This window comes from Asterias rubens, chromosome 17, assembly GCF_902459465.1.
Source record: "Asterias rubens chromosome 17, eAstRub1.3, whole genome shotgun sequence".
NCBI classification, from domain to species: domain Eukaryota; kingdom Metazoa; phylum Echinodermata; class Asteroidea; order Forcipulatida; family Asteriidae; genus Asterias; species Asterias rubens.
In genome coordinates, this window is record NC_047078.1 from 2,559,159 (window position 1) to 2,576,380 (window position 17,222).

General features: G+C 36.7%; 1 protein-coding gene across 4 annotated transcripts in view; it reads right to left on the bottom strand.

Moving 5' to 3' along the window:
* The window catches only part of LOC117301411 (tyrosine-protein kinase Mer-like), a 37,297-nt gene extending 20,678 nt beyond the window's left edge, over positions 1-16,619 (bottom strand). The window contains exons 1-2 of one of the 4 annotated variants that reach the window (XM_033785382.1): positions 16,293-16,619; positions 15,190-15,543 (exon numbers count right to left, since the gene is read on the bottom strand). In XM_033785382.1, the coding sequence (XP_033641273.1) occupies positions 15,190-15,543; positions 16,293-16,341 (403 nt within the window). In that variant the 5' untranslated portion in view covers positions 16,342-16,619. Of the gene's footprint in view, positions 1-497; positions 594-5,511; positions 5,528-11,151; positions 11,488-15,189; positions 15,544-16,292 lie in introns of those variants that run through there. The other 3 variants (XM_033785384.1, XM_033785386.1, XM_033785380.1) reach the window with 3 other exon arrangements.
* Between the last annotated feature and the right edge of the window lie 603 nt (positions 16,620-17,222).

Consider the following 17,222-nt stretch of genomic DNA (forward strand, 5'->3'; position numbering starts at 1 on the left):
CGCGAGATTTGAGTTGAGGTGGAAACGTTAATTAAACATTCTTTTACACAGTCATAAAGAGAAGTGTTTTATGGCCTCCAAAAATCAACACATAAGCGTGAAAACAAATCAAAGCATAAGTAGGCTTATATGAACAAAAACAATCGGGAGAAAAAAAGTCGAAACAAAATCTAAAAGGAAAATTTAAACAAGTAGATTTATAAACAAATCCAACATATATAATATACTTTTAAAATTCAGGATTTTAAATATACATGGACAAACTAAGACGATTTTCATGAATGAATATTTGTATCAACTTTGATCTAAGCGTTCGGAATACAAACATTTCCAGTTGGCAACGCAGTCAACCAGTAAAGCTTATTTACTATAACGCCGGGGAAAAATAACTATTGTGAACACTCAGATAACCAAAACAAGTCAACACATCTTGCACTTTTGACATTGGGCTACTTGTTTGAATCTAACTTTTTTATAAATACCATTATTGTACTTACCAATGATGGAAATGCTGAGCACAAAAAATACATACGCAGAATGGTCTGGGGCCGCCATGGTAAATTGAATGATGAACCAACAACTGTCCTCCTTCCTGGTTGGTGTACCCTGAACGAACTCTACACGTGTGCGCCGTTAACGATACGGTATTCCTGTGTGATCATGCATCTCTAAACAACTTCTCGCACGAATAAGTTATAGTGCTTTTGAATAGTGTAAACAAATCCTCTCTATGTTTTGAAATTTCAACATTAGAGAAGGCTCACCATTGAAAGTCAAAGGTGAACATGGGACCAAAAAACAACATGAGATCAAAGCGGGAGGGGTGGCATTGTGAACGCTTTTGTGCAAGTAACTTCCCTGGTCATGTGGCCTCCGAACCCAAATACCAAGCTTATGGATGTTGTTCTCAGGGGTCGATTTCACAAAGAGTTTAGGACTTGTCCTAACTTAGGACTAGTCCTAAGAGATATTGAAAACTTATGGCCAGTCCTAAGTTAGGATGAGTTATTCGTCCAAAGCCTAGATAAGACTAGTCTTTACTCTTTGTGAAATCCACCCCTGGACTCATAAAAAGAAGCCCTTCCGAGTATAGGTCTACAGTGCTTAATACACGTTTGTATGTGTAAAGCTGCCATAAAGTGAACAGTTAGTCGACGTTTTGTTAGTAAACACAAATGAAAAGAACAGTTAACATTAATGAACCCCCCCCCCCCCCCCCGTCTCAAAAAAAAAAAAAAATCAAACACATTAACAAATAAAAGAACTTCATAAATAATACGCTTCATGCATAAAGTGTTGCTTAGATTGTCAAACTTTTTAAATCCTTTCTCTAAAACCACATTCCTTAGAACTTAAAAGTGAATCGTTTCTCAAAAAATGAATATACATTAGTGACAGCTGCAGTGCTTTAAAGGCGTTTTATTGTCATTCATTTTTTATATATATTTTTACCAAAGGTCGCTTTAACCTTCTCATGACAAACAATAATGTCAAAGTCCTTTTTGTACTAAAGCATCATTGACTTACAGTACCATTTCCTGGATAGAAGGTTATTATCAAGTCCAAACTAACATTTAGGAAGTTCCATGTGTTGTTATAATCAATGTACCAAGGAAAATGTACACATGTTTACCTTAGGACACAAAACCTTGCCACAGTTTAGGTTACCAGTGATACCAGGGACCATTTTCATGGAGCTGCTTCAGCAGAAAACATTGCTTAACAATTGCCTGCTATGCAGAAATGAGCAGGGTACCAGGCACAAACATCACATGGGAAATGGACGTTTGGCTGGTAACCCTACTCTAGTAAGCATAATTTTGTTGTGCTTGGCTAAGTTGGGCCCAATTTCATACAGCTGTTAAAGGGAAGGTGCACGTTTGGTAATTACTATTAACTTAAAAACTGACTTGGTATTAACGAGCAATGGAGAGCTGTTGATAGTATAAAACTTTGTGAGAAACGTCTCCCTCTGAAGTGGCACAGGTTTTGATATAGAGGTAATTTCTCACTAAAATAGTAAAAGACTTCTAGCCAGAAGTCTTTTATTCCTATCTGAAAGCACACTAATGCGTCCAACAAGGGTTGATTCTCTCATCATTTTCTCGCAACTTCGATGACCAATCATAGCTCAAATTTGCACAGGCTTGTTATTTTATGCTTATGTTGGGATATACCAAGTAAGAAAACTGGTCTTTGACAATTACCAAACGTGTACCATCCCTTTAAGAAGAAAGTACTGCTTAGCAAATTGCTTGGCCAAGCAAAACATGAGTGGGACACCAGTAGCAACAATGTAAACAATTCTTTATGGAATTTTAGCTGGAAACCAGTTTTTATTACCGGTAAGCAAGATGTGTCTGAGCTTAGCAAGTTTTATGCCTACCAGACTGTATGAAATTGGGCCCTGACTGAGTTTTAAAATATTGAAACTTAAGTAGGCCTATGGGGTTGGTTTTAAAATATTGAAACTTAAGTAGGCCTATGGGGTTGGTTTTAAAATATTGAAACTTAAGTAGGCCTATGGGGTTGGTTTTAAAATATTGAAACTTAAGTAGGCCTATGGGGTTGGTTTTAAAATATTGAAACTTAAGTAGGTCTATAGGGTTGGTTTTAAAATATTGAAACTTAAGTAGGCCTATAGGGTTGGTTTTAAAATATTGAAACTTAAGTAGGCCTATGGGGTTGGTTTTAAAATATTGAAACTTAAGTAGGCCTATAGGGTTGGTTTTAAAATATTGAAACTTAAGTAGGCCTATAGGGTTGGTTTTAAAATATTGAAACTTAAGTAGGCCTATGGGGTTGGTTTTAAAATATTGAAACTTAAGTAGGTCTATAGGGTTGGTTTTAAAATATTGAAACTTAAGTAGGCCTATGGGGTTGGTTTTAAAATATTGAAACTTAAGTAGGCCTATAGGGTTGGTTTTAAAATATTGAAACTTAAGTAGGCCTATGGGGTTGGCTTTAAAATATTGAAACTTAAGTAGGCCTATGGGGTTGGTTTTAAAATATTGAAACTTAAGTAGGCCTATGGGGTTGGTTTTAAAATATTGAAACTTAAGTAGGCCTATAGGGTTGGTTTTAAAATATTGAAACTTAAGTAGGCCTATGGGGTTGGTTTTAAAATATTGAAACTTAAGTAGGTCTATAGGGTTGGTTTTAAAATATTGAAACTTAAGTAGGCCTATGGGGTTGGTTTTAAAATATTGAAACTTAAGTAGGCCTATAGGGTTGGTTTTAAAATATTGAAACTTAAGTAGGCCTATGGGGTTGGCTTTAAAATATTGAAACTTAAGTAGGCCCATAGGGTTGGTTTTAAAATATTGAAACTTAAGTAGGCCTATAGGGTTGGTTTTAAAATATTGAAACTTAAGTAGGCCTATGGGGTTGGTTTTAAAATATTGAAACTTAAGTAGGCCTATGGGCTTGGTTTTAAAATATTGAAACTTAAGTAGGCCTATGGGGTTGGTTTTAAAATATTGAAACTTAAGTAGGCCTATAGGGTTGGTTTTAAAATATTGAAACTTAAGTAGGCCTATAGGGTTGGTTTTAAAATATTGAAACTTAAGTAGGCCTATAGGGTTGGTTTTAAAATATTGAAACTTAAGTAGGTCTATAGGGTTGGTTTTAAAATATTGAAACTTAAGTAGGCCTATGGGGTTGGTTTTAAAATATTGAAACTTAAGTAGGTCTATAGGGTTGGTTTTAAAATATTGAAACTTAAGTAGGCCTATGGGGTTGGTTTAAAAATATTGAAACTTAAGTAGGCCTATAGGGTTGGTTTTAAAATATTGAAACATAAGTAGGCCTATGGGGTTGGTTTTAAAATATTGAAACTTAAGTAGGCCTATAGGGTTGGTTTTAAAATATTGAAACTTAAGTAGGCCTATGGGGTTGGTTTTAAAATATTGAAACTTAAGTAGGCCTATGGGGTTGGTTTTAAAATATTGAAACTTAAGTAGGCCTATGGGGTTGGTTTTAAAATATTGAAACTTAAGTAGGCCTATAGGGTTGGTTTTAAAATATTGAAACTTAAGTAGGCCTATAGGGTTGGTTTTAAAATATTGAAACTTAAGTAGGCCTATAGGGTTGGTTTTGAAATTTGTATTGTACTTATTTACTGTTGAATTGGTGTCAATATTCACAACGAATTGCCTGAGGAAATGTTTCTTAATTCAATCCAACATTGGTCGATGCAAACCAGTTGCTTGATTTTACAGGGAAATAAAAGCAAACATAATATTTAAAGGAACACGTTGCCTTGGATCGGACAAGTTGGTCTATAAAAAGCGTTTGTAACCGTTCGTTATAAAATGTATATGGTTGGAAAGATGTTATAAAAGTAGAATACAATGATCCACACACATTTGCCTCGAAATTGCGTGGTTTTCCTTTTACTTTGCGAACTAACACGGTCGGCCATTTATTTGACTCCCATAAATGGCCGACCGTGGTAGTCGACGAGGTAAAAAGGAAAACCGTGCAGTTTCGAGGCATGTTTGTGTGGATCATTGTATTCTACTTTTACATCTTCTTTTGACCGATCCAAGGCAACGTGTTCCTTTAACATCGCTGAGTCTCAAAAGTGTCTGATAACATGTTTGTTCTAAATATAAGTTCCTTATATGAATTGATAGATTAGTAGAGTCTATATTGACCCTTTACATCGATGTGTATTAGCACTTTTGGTTTATACTTGGTACTTGGGACTCGGTAAACAATTGGTTCACATGAACACACATCATGGGTCTAAGGTTAATATCACACAATATTATTTATCCCAATTGAAAATCTAACACGTTATACTAAAGTCTTTTTTACTATAATCAAGTTCTGATAAAGCACATATTACAACAACCGTATCAATGCGTTACATTGACGCCCAGGGCACAATATGCTTAGCATGAAATTTTTGCCTTGATAAAAACTGAATTACCAACAACATTTCCTCGTGATTTTCAGGATTAAAGTAAATAACAGCTGAATACCAGTAACAAGCAATATGCGACAATTAGACATTTGGTTGGTAATCCTATTTTTATCAAGGAAGAAAATTCATGCTAAGCAAAATTTCGTACTTAGCAGCTGTCTGAAATTGGGCCCTGGTCACCACAAAATTACCAGCAGCAGTAGCTGAAAGTGTCACTTAACAATGGTAGAAAATGAAGCACCTGGAAAAACAATTAAAACGTACACAATTTACACAATTCTTCATAAAAACCATAACATGTTAGTTCCAACTCAACGATTTGTTTAATGGGCTCGCAGCTTTCGTATTCAAACCGTACTAAATACTGAGGTTCTCTCTCGTCGTTGAAGAAACCATACCTTTAAACTCTGCGACCCCGGTTTGAGTCACACACTGGAATAATTCTGTTGGGTTTTCCTCCCACATCTACAACTTAAACATCTTCATTGTCTTCTCCCCTCGTCCAGTTTCTGAACAGGCTTGGGAAAGAACTATCATAGCTTTAGATGTAGATGTAATAAATAGGTAAACTTGTGTCTTACCTCTAACGAGGATTTCTGTTTTCTCAGTGGAAGTTGCAAAAGTTTCATCATCCAAAGCTTGACACCAATACCTGCCTTCATCATCGAGTACCAACGAAATTATTGTTAAAGGAAAATCATTCATTGATTCATCGAACAAAACGTGGGATCTATTGACATTATCATCCCAAAATACTTGACTAAATGAAGTTGCATCGTATGCAACTATGGGTTGAGAGACACTGTTTGAAGCGCCCAGTGGGCTCTTCCGCCAGTTCACTATCAAAAGTCGGGCCGTCGATGCGGAGCAGGTAACGGTTGTATTTTGATCGATGTCAACCCATGGTTCTCCGGTGACCGTTAAACCAACAGACGCAACTGCAAGACAGTACAGAAAACGCTGCATTTGAGTATAGATGGAAATTAAGACAACATTTTTAATGTCACAGTAAAATTAAGAAGAACGAAGTTGATAAACATTATGACGTGTACAATACAGGAAACAAAGTGATGACAGAAAATATCGGAAAAGAAATGTGAAACGAGCTCTAGAAATAATGTGACTTGAGGCATTGCATTATGTATCAATAATTGGTTTGCAGTGACACCATTTAAACATCTATTTACTGGGGATAGATTGTTCTTTTGAGAACGTGTCATGCTATAGAAAAACAAACTTTGGCAGAAGAAGCATGAAGATCAAAGCCCTACCTCATAATAATATCAATTTCAAGTTATATACGGCACTTGGACAAACTGACCTTATAACATTTCAAACCCACCCTGTACGGGTGGGCGTGCCCACAAATGCCCCCAGGATCCATGTGATATCCCAATGTTTATTCAAATTGATACTATAAAGTAACATAGTTATTTTTTAATATAAAGTTATTGAACATACCTTCTGTTAACACACAGCAGAGTGCTAGTACAAACACAACACCATTCGACGCCATGACGTGGTACTTTAAGTACATGTATAGTAGGTGGCATAATGGTGCCAATACAGCATACAACCTCGTACTTCCGCAATTTGATCTGCTTCGTTCGAACCGCGTAATAATAAAAACATACTTGAACTTATTTTCAACATACGTTCCAGGTTAGCGATTTGTGTCTGTGCTCACAGTTCACTTTCTGCTGCTGTTTTTGTACCTTTATCTTGTAAATACATAGTTTAATGATTTTAAAGTTTTTGTGATGTATTTTGTAAGTTTTAGTATTTTTTTATAATGAATCCAACCGTATGTGGTTGCAAATAAAATGAACCTTACCTTACCTTACCTGTTGCTTATGTTTTGCATTTATATTTATTGCATTTCTCGGGTAAATAACAAAGCATAATAATGCACATTTGATAAAATCATTCAAAGACACAGCAAGAACAATTAGAATACAGAGCAAGGAAAAATATAAATCAAACTGCGACTCTACAAATCCCCCGAAACCTTCAGAAAATTAATATTGACAAACTAAAACTACATTCAAAGCAGTTTTCAATTCAAGTCAAAGTTTATTTCATACTACAATTCTGAAAATAAAAAAAAAACCGATGTACAAATGTTTGCATAGATTGGCAAAATAATGGGCAAAAAATATGGAGGGGAAAGAGTTAAAGAAACTGGGACACTTTTTGGTACTTGCCCAAAACAAGACTTGGTGTTCCCAAACATATGAATAAAATATCAAATCTGTGACAAATTTTACTCAATCGGTCATAGAAATGCAAGAGAATAATGAAAGAAAAACTATTAGTGTGCTCTTAGAAATCTAAAAATGACCTTAAGCCCAAAGTGAGTGAGAAATTACCTCTATCTCAAAACTATACGTTTCAGAGGGAGCTGTTTCTCACCATGTTTTATACTATCAACAGCTCTTCTTTGTTCGTTACCAAGTAAGTTGTTATGGTAATTATTTTGAATAATTGATAATGGTGTCAAAAACCTTTGATCTATGTAAACCGAAATAAAGAGAGAAGTGGGCTGTCTTACCCCGTATGCGTGTATCTGTGTGCTTAGATGACAATAAAAAAGTTACGTCATCTGTGACCTTGCACCAATATCTGCCTTCGTCCTCAAGCGTAACAGAGATTATGGTCAAGGGAAAATCGTCTCTGGTTTCATCGAATATAAAGTGTGTTCTATCTACGGTACTATTCCATATCACGCGATCACTGCTTGTAGTATCGTAAAAAACTATAGCTCGGGTGGCGTCTCCGGGGCCACCAAGCGGGCCCTTCTGCCAGTTCAAATCTAAAGCTTGTGCCATGACTACGGAACATGTGATGGTTGTGCTTTGGTGGATGTCGACCCATGGATCACTGGTGACTACTAACTCACCAACGGCCATAACTGAAAAACAGTACAGAACGCGAGATTTGAGTTGAGGTGGAAACGTTAATTAAACATTCTTTTACACATAAAGAGAAGTGTTTTATGGCCTCCAAAAATCAACACATAAGCGTGAAAACAAATCAAAGCATAAGTAGGCTTATATGAACAAAAACAATCGGGAGATAAAAAGTCGAAACAAAATCTAAAAGGAAAATTAAAACAAGTAGATGTATAAACAAGTCCAACATATATAATATACTTTTAAAATTCAGGATTTTAAATATACATGGACAAACTAAGACGATTTTCATGAATGAATATTTGTATCAACTTTGATCTAAGCGTTCGGAATACAAACATTTCCAGTTGGCAACGCAGTCAACCAGTAAAGCTTATTTACTATAACGCCGGGGGAAAATAACTATTGTGAACACTCAGATAACCAAAACAAGTCAACACATCTTGCACTTTTGACATTCGGCTACTTGTTTGAATCTAACTTTTTTATAAATGCCATTATTGTACTTACCAATGTTGGAAATGCTGAGCACAAAAAATACATACGCAGAATGGTCTGGGGCCGCCATGGTAAATTGAATGATGAACCAACAACTGCCCTCCTTCCTGGTTGGTGTACCCTGAACGAACTCTACACGTGTGCGCCGTTAACAATGCGGTATTCCTGTCTGATCATGCATCTCTAATCAACTTCTCGCACGAATAAGTTATAGTGCTTTTGAATAGTGTGAACAAATCCTCTCCATGTTTTGAAATTTCAACATGAGAGAAGGCTCACCATTGTTAGAAAGTCAAAGGTGAACATGGGACCAAAAAACAACAACATGATATCAAAGCGGGAGGGGTGGCATTGTGAACGCTTTTGTGCAAGTAACTTCCCTGGTCATGTGGCCTCCGAACCCAAATTATTATTATTTATTATTACTATTTATTCGACCAATACAAGGTACAACAAACAAGTTACAATAGCACAAGACAGAACATTTATGGGGGAAAAAAAACAATTATAAAAAAGCAAGAAGTAAGGAAAATAAATACAGAATTAAATAAAGGAATAAGTAAGGTTAAATTAAATTAACTAAATAAATTATTTGAAAAAAGAAAAAATAAACACAATAAGAGGGCGGCTGAGGCTTATGGATGTTGTTCTCAGGGGTCGATTTCATAAAGAGTTAGGACTTGTCCTAACTTAGGACTAGTCCTAAGAGATATTGAAAACTTATGGCCAGTCCTAAGTTAGGATGAGTTATTCGTCCAAAATCTAGATAAGACTAGTCTTAACTCTTTGTGAAATCCACCCCTGGACTCATAAAAAGGAAGCCCTTCCGAGTATAGGTCTACAGTGCTTAATACACGTCTGTATGTGCAAAGCTGCCATAAAGTGAACAGTTAGTCGACGTTTTTTTAGTAAACACAAATGACAAGAACAGTTAACATTAATGGACCCCCCCCCCCCCCGTCTCAAAAAAAAACCCAAAAAACACATTAACAAACAAAAGAACTTCATAAATAATACGCTTCATGCATAAAGTGTTGCTTAGATTGCCAAACTTTTGAAATCCTTTCTCTAAAACTACATTCCTTAGAACTTAAAAGTGAATCGTTTCTCAAAAAATGAATATACATTAGTAACAGCTGCAGTGCTTTAAAGGCGTTTTATTGTCATTCATTTTTTATATGTATTTTTACCAAAGGTCGCTTTAAACTTCTCATGACAAACAATAATGTCAAAGTCCTTTTTGGTTCTAAAGCATCATTGACTTACAGTACCATTTCCTGGATAGAAGGTTATTATCAAGTCCAAACTAACATTTAGGAAGTTCCATGTGTTGTTATAATCAATGTACCCAGGAAAATGTACACATGCTTACCTTAGGACACAAAACCTTGCCACAGTTTAGGTCACCCGTGATACCAGGGACCAATTTTCATGGAGCTGCTTAAGCAGAAAACATTGCTTAGCAATTGCCTGCTATGCAGAAATGAGCAGGGTACCAGGCACAAACAGCACATGTGAAATGGACGTTTGGCTGGTAACCCTACTCTAGTAAGCATAATTTTGTTGTGCTTGGCTATGTTGGGCCCAATTTCATACAGCTGTTAAAGGGAAGGTACACGTTTGGTAATTACTCAAAACAAATATTAACTTAAAAGCTGACTTGGTAACGAGCAATGGAGAGCTGTTGATAGTATAAAACTTTGTGAGAAACGGCTCCCTCTGAAGTGGCACAGGTTTTGATATAAAGGTAATTTCTCACTAAAATAGTAAAAGACTTCTAGCCAGAAGTCTTTTATTCCTATCTGAAAGCACACAAATTCGTCCAACAAGGGTGTTGATTCTCTCATCATTTTCTCGCAACTTCGATGACCAATCATAGCTCAAATTTGCACAGGTTTGTTATTTTATGCTTATGTTGGGATATACCAAGTAAGAAAACTGGTCTTTGGCAATTACCAAACGTGTACCATCCCTTTAAATAGGAAATACTGCTCAGCAAATTGCTTTGCCAAGCAAAACATGAGTGGGACACCAGTAGCAACAATGTAAACAATTCTTTATGGAATTTTAGCTGGAAACCACTTTTTTATTACCGGTTAGCAAGATGTGTCTGAGCTTAGCAAGTTTTATGCCTACCAGACTGTATGAAATTGGGCCGTGACTGAGTTTTAAAATATTGAAACTTAAGTAGGCCTATGGGGTTATTCTTGGGATGTACAATGATGTCTTCATTTTGGAAGATTTGAAGGAAATCAATAGTTCTCTTAAATGAATATACATCCATGGCTGATGAGGAAAATTACTGGGTGTCTGTTTCCCTAAAAAAAAAAGATTACAGATTGAAATTGTCAGTTGAAATAACCTAATATGTATAGGGCTATAGTCAGGCTGGCCCAGGCTGGCCCCCCGTTGTTTTTTCACCCTGCCTTGCACCTCTCTGGACACGGTTCGCACCTCAGACCAGAGCCTTGCGTGTGGATTAAATAAGGTTTCCAGTCCCTATACGATCTAAAACTGAACATTTCCTCTCATTCTCTACTCATCCTCCTATCGACTCACACTACTTTTTCCACTAAATTCTATGGTCAAAGAGCCATCTACTTCATCATTGCACCTTCATTATGGAACGAATTACATGTACCTATTCATAGTCGTCAAGCCGATTCTAATATAGGCATTATTATTATTATTTTTTTTTTTTTGGGGGGGGAAGGGGGCTGCGCTTAAAGGCTCCTGCATCATTTAATAGTATGTTATTATTATTGACGCTAATTGTGCTGTTGTATGTGAACAAAACATAAAAATACGTACCTCTTATCCTTAATATCTGCGAATCATGTCTGAATCCAGTCCCAGTTAAGTATACCTCGCACCAGTACCTCATCTCGTCTTCAAGGGTGAGGCCCTCTATAGTCAGAGGGTCCCGAGGGTTGTCCCTGTCAAATACATAGCGAGGGTCATCTCTTGCCACATAGTCGTCTAGAGGCAAGACCAATCTTACAATTGTGTCACTGTTCATGAGTTCAGTCTCGGACAAACTGCTGTTCTTCCATCTTATTAGGGATATTTCAGTTTTAGGAATGCATGTGAATGATGCATCACCGCCGATGTCACCCCATGGACTGCCTGAAACTCTTACTTGTGGTGTGGAGGCAACTGAAACAATGAATTGAATAGAGGAATTTTAAAAAATACTTCATTTTTGTTGTTGATATAATAGATGTTAAATTTGTGTCGGGATAAAGAATATTATGAAAAACAGTACAGAACGCGAGATTTGAGAAGAGATGGAACCAGATTAGTTAGACGCTAACTTTATTAAAACTGTTCGGTGAATGTTTGAAGTAAGCTTAAATAAGATAAATAAACATTAAACAACTTACAATATTGTGGGTCGACAAAATCAACACATATTTTGTTTTAAAGTCATCTAATTATTAAAACAAATCAACACACAAAAATAAAGAGGAAATTCGAGTACAATTTTTAACGTACGTTTTAGAAGAAAAATAGTCGGGCAGTAGATTTGTCAGCAGATTTGGAAAAAGACCAATCCATGCATGCTTTGAAATTCCAAATAGCCATACTTCAACATACTTAAACTTAGTATTTTTATTATTTATCATACTATTATTTACAAGAAACTGGTCTTACTAATCGTTTCAAAAAATAAAAGTTCATCAGAGAAAAGGAAAGTATAGCTTTAAACCAGTCAAGCTTTTAAAAGTTCTGAATTTTAATGTGAACACGCAGATAACCAAAATAAGCAAACACTTTTAACATCCAGTTTAACAAGTCCAACTCTTGTATACCATTATGGTACTTACCAATGCTGGAAAAGCCGAGCACAAACAATACACAGGCGGAATGGTCTGGGGCCGCCATGGTAAATTGAATGATGAACCAACAAACTGCCCTCCTTCCTGGTTGGTTTACCCTGGACGAACTCTACACGTGTGCGCCGTTAATAATACGGCAAGTCTTTGTTATTAAAGGCACTGAACACCTTTGGTGTTTTCAAAAACCAGTCTTCTTACTTGGTGTATCCCAACATATGCATAAAATAACAAATCTGTGAGCGTTTATACTCAATTGGTGCTTTCAGATGCCCTATTTTTCTCATAATGATATTATTATTATTATTTTTGTTTACAATGAACAGCTCTCTTTTTCTTGTTACAAGTACGTTTGTATGCTAAAAATGTGTTGTACCAATAGTGTCGTGCCTTTAAGCGTCTCTTTTTATTTAACTCCAGCACAAATAAGTTATAATGGTGATTGACAAAAGTGTCTGGGAATATTCTACCTTCCTTTTCATTTGCAGACGCAAATTTTGGGGTTGAATTTATAGGAATGGTTTCAAGTCAACTGGAAAAGACAGGCAAAATGCGAAAAGGAGCAGAGCGAGAAATGCTGAAAGCATTATTTACTCTCTATTCTTTTTAAAACTTAATAAAAAAAGGCTAACAATGTAAAATCAAAGTTGAACAGTATAAGGCAATTACAAACCCAACAACAAGCGAAAAAACGACCGAAAACATGATTTGTACAAAGTGCAATGTATTGTACAAAGTGCATGGATAAAACCATAGAGTCAACAGTTACTCTTTGTTTTTAGTTTTACACCCAAAATAACAACAGTTCACAAACATCGAACCACCCCTCCCCCCAAAAAAAACTTTAAAAAAACAAAAAACAACAACAACAACAACAACAACAACAACAACACCACCACCAACAACAACAACAACAACAACAACAACAACAACAACAACAACAACAACAACAACAACAACAACAACAACAGCAACAGCAACAGCAACAGCAACAACAACAACAACAACAACAACAACAACAACAACAACAACAACAACAACAACAACAACAACAACAACAACAACAACAACAACAACAACAACAACAACATCACAAAAACTTTTTATACATAACAAGTTTCTCAGATAAACAATCTTTAAATTCCCTTTATCTGCAACCACATTCCTTTTAATATCGTTTCTCAAAATAGTATACATTATCAACAGCTGCGCTGTTTATGTACGTTTTTAAGTCAATAATTTATGAAGTTTTTAGTAATTACCCAAAATGTCCCTTTGGGCCCTTTTCATGACACACAATTTTAAAACACTTTTTTTTATTATCTTAAAGCATCATTGACGTACAGTACCATTTCCTTGGTAGAAGGTCTTTATCAAGTCCAAACTAAGACTTCAGGAAGTTCCATGTGTTGTTATAATCAATGTTCCCAGGAAAGTGAAGACATGTTTACCTTGGACACAAAACCTTGCCACTGTTTTCTAAAAAGGTCACCATTGACACCAGGGACCAATTTCATTAAATGACTGTTGCTAAACAACATTGTCTGCTAAGCAGAAATGAGCAGGGTACCAGACACAAACAGCACATGTGAATTGGACATTTGGCTAGTAACCTTATTCTATGTTGTGCATGGCTACTTAAATTGGGCCCATTTTCATAAAGCTTTTAAACAGAAATTACTGCTTAGCAGATTTCTTTGCAAAGCAAAACAAAAGTTACTTGCCACCAGTTGCAACAATGTAATCGTTATTGAGATGTGACTGGAAACCAGTTTCTATAAAGCAAGATTTTTCTCGCTTAGCAAGTTTTAAGGCTATATGAAATTGGGCACTAGTGACTTTCAGAATATTGAAACTTAAGTAGGCCTATGATTTTTCTTGTGATGTAAAGTTATGTCCGTATTCACCTTTTGGAGAGATTTGTAGATAACGTCTGATGGACAAATTCACTGGATCTCTGTTACCCTAGAAACCTCACGAATTGAAATTGTCGTGGCCGAGCGGGTATAAGTACACCGAATTCAAACTCTGGTGTTTCTGATCAGCAGAGTGTGGGTTCGAATCCCCAGTCGTGGCACGTGTGTCTTTAAGCAAGACACTTAACCATTGCTTCGTCCATTGGATGGGACTTAAAGCCGTTGGTCCCATGTGTTGTGTAACGCATGTAAAATAACCCAGGGGTCGATTTCACAGAGAGTTGGGACTAGTCATAACTAAGGTCTAGTCCAAGGGAGTATACAAAACGTATGGCTAATCCTAAGCTAGGACGAGTAACTCGTCTTTACTCAAGATAAGACTATAGTCTTAACTCTTTGTGAAATCCACCCCAGTGCGCTTAAGGAGAAGAGAAGGGGTTCGCCCCAGTGTTCCTGGCTGTTGCTTCTGTATGCGCTGTAGCACCTTGCAAACCCTTGTATAAGGTGCTAAATAATTGGGTCTCAGAATTCATCACTGCAATAACATATCTTTCTGAAAGTTTGTATATTTAGCGCCTTGAGTACCTTGTTTGGTAGAAATGTGCGCTATTCATACTCGCCAAGCAGACTCTTCAGATTTTCAACGGACTTTTGTTTTTAAAGATTTTGTTTGAATCTTTCTTTTGTAACAACTGCTTTTAGTACAATACGACGCATACTTTTTTTTCTTCTTCCTCTTTTCTATGTATTTGCTTAATTATTTTTAGTTTATTTATTTATATAAATATGCGCCGTTTAATATAATTTTATTTTTATTGACGCTAATTGTGCTGTTGGATGAAAAAAAACTCGTTTGGCAAGTTATACGGAAACCGTGCCTTTTCCAGTTGCGCACCGCGGCTCTGGAATTCCTTGCCAGACGAGCTGAAGGACACACCTGATCTATCAACATTCAAACACAACCTCCAAGCCTCATCTGTTCAATTTGTCTGCTTGCTAGCATCCGGCGCCTTTGAATGGTACATTTCCAGATACTGTGCGCCTTATAAATGTTATGTTATTATTATTATGTGAACAAAACATAAAAATATACGTACCTCTGATCCTTAACTTTTGCGAATCATGTCTGACTCTTCCAGACACAATGAAGAATACCTGGCACCAGTACCTCATCTCGTCTTCAAGGGTGAGGCCCTCTATAGTCAGAGGGTACTGAGGGTTGTCCTTGTCAAATACATAGCGAGGGTCGTCTACGCGCAGTATGGTGTCTAGAGGCTCAACAAATCTTACAATTGTGTCAGAGTTCATGAGTTCAGTCTCGGACAAACTGCTGTTCTTCCATCTTATTAAGTATATGTCAGTCTCAGGAATGCATGTGAATGATGCATCACCGCCGATGTCACCCCAGTGATTGCCTGCAACTGTTACTAAGTCTTGTTGTGCTGCGGCAACTGTAACAAGTAATTGATTTTAAAGTGGATTTTAGAGATACTTAAGAAACTAAAGTATTGATGTAATAGATGTTGAACTTGCATCGGGGATAAAGAATATAGTAATTTTAAGAGGGATTTTAAACGTTTCGTGGTGGAAATACGATGGTTTGTGGTAACACCATGTAAGGATAATCGCTAACAGAGTTCTTTTCAGAACCACCCCAACTCATTTAGAGATTTTACCGCAAACCTTACTATATAATGTTATTTTTGGTTGTACACTAATTTACACCACTATGTGTGTTACCACTGTATGCTCAGCGTTCCCGAGTTCTGTGAAAACAATCCCAGGCAAATCATTCAGTGGAGTTCGAACCCACGACCTCTGCATCTAGAGCAGTGTCTTACCCAGTCGTCTAATTGAAAGACCATGCTATATATACAAAGGTCATGGTGGCGACTTCCACCCGAGTAGTGCCTGTGATTTGTTCACAGAACTCGGAAATGTACTAAGTAGTACTAACATACACAGTTTGTAACAATGTCACAACACTATTCACGAATCATTGTTTAAATTGTTTGGAAACAAATCAACCGATCATTGGAGATAAGTCATTAAACTTAAATAGTGCAATCAATTCTTAAGTTGGTCAGAACATCTGTTAACATGGTTGAATGTTTTGCTATCATTTGACCGTCCATACCAGTCAGGTCGGTTTATTTTAAAACAACAATAGAAAGGATGATAATGAAATATTTGTTCTAACCTGCCAGCAACCATGTCAAGTAAAATGCTTTGCAATAAGACGATGCCATAGCGCATGACGTTTAGCTGACTGTTGTCGAAAGGGTAGTCCACGTTTGGAACGATCGCCACGGACTCGGCGCATAAGCTCACCACCTGGTTCAACAAGTGTCGATTCCCCTGAAGACGAGCAGATTATACTGTTCGAAACGTCGAGATCACAACCGGCTCTTTTCAAAGCCAACCTTCCCACAAAAAAGATGTACATATGGTTGTACCCATAAATTGTTTTATAGTTTTTCCGTATTTAGCCACACCATGTAAAGCCTCAAACAATACTTATGGCCTATAGTGCCGATTCACGAAACAACCAGTTGGTGAATCTGAGTTAACGTTTTAACGTGGGTGTCAATTCGTACGATTATTCGGGGGTTTTGTGTTGCAATTAGCGCGCCCTCTGTTGACACTCTGTGTATCGTCAGGCTAGAGTCCAGACTGGTACCCTGTCTTTATCCGCAATGATAAGGAAAGGTATTGGCTTAAGTATACGTCGGACTTAACTTTGAATCTCCAGGACCATGAAGGCAATTTGAAATGATGCGAGGTCAAAGACGTAATTAGGCTAAACGGCAGATCTCTTGCTTCACGAGCCTAGAAGTGTGACGTCATATGTTTCCAGCTTGTGGGAATCTGTACTCTGGTTATTTGTCTGAATCCGTTTGGTATGACTAATTAAGGGCAATACAAACTTACGTGTACTCCCAGGTAATGCGATTACGGACAATTAATAATTGATATAACTTGTTATCCCCCACCCAATAATTGAACACAAGGAGCGTTAACGTGGCAAAAAAGTTCCGACCTGAAAAGAGTCTTTCTAGAGGGCTAACATTTTAATTAACTTCTCTTCTGGTGCTTCAAAATAACACGAAAATAAATAAATGTGATAGAA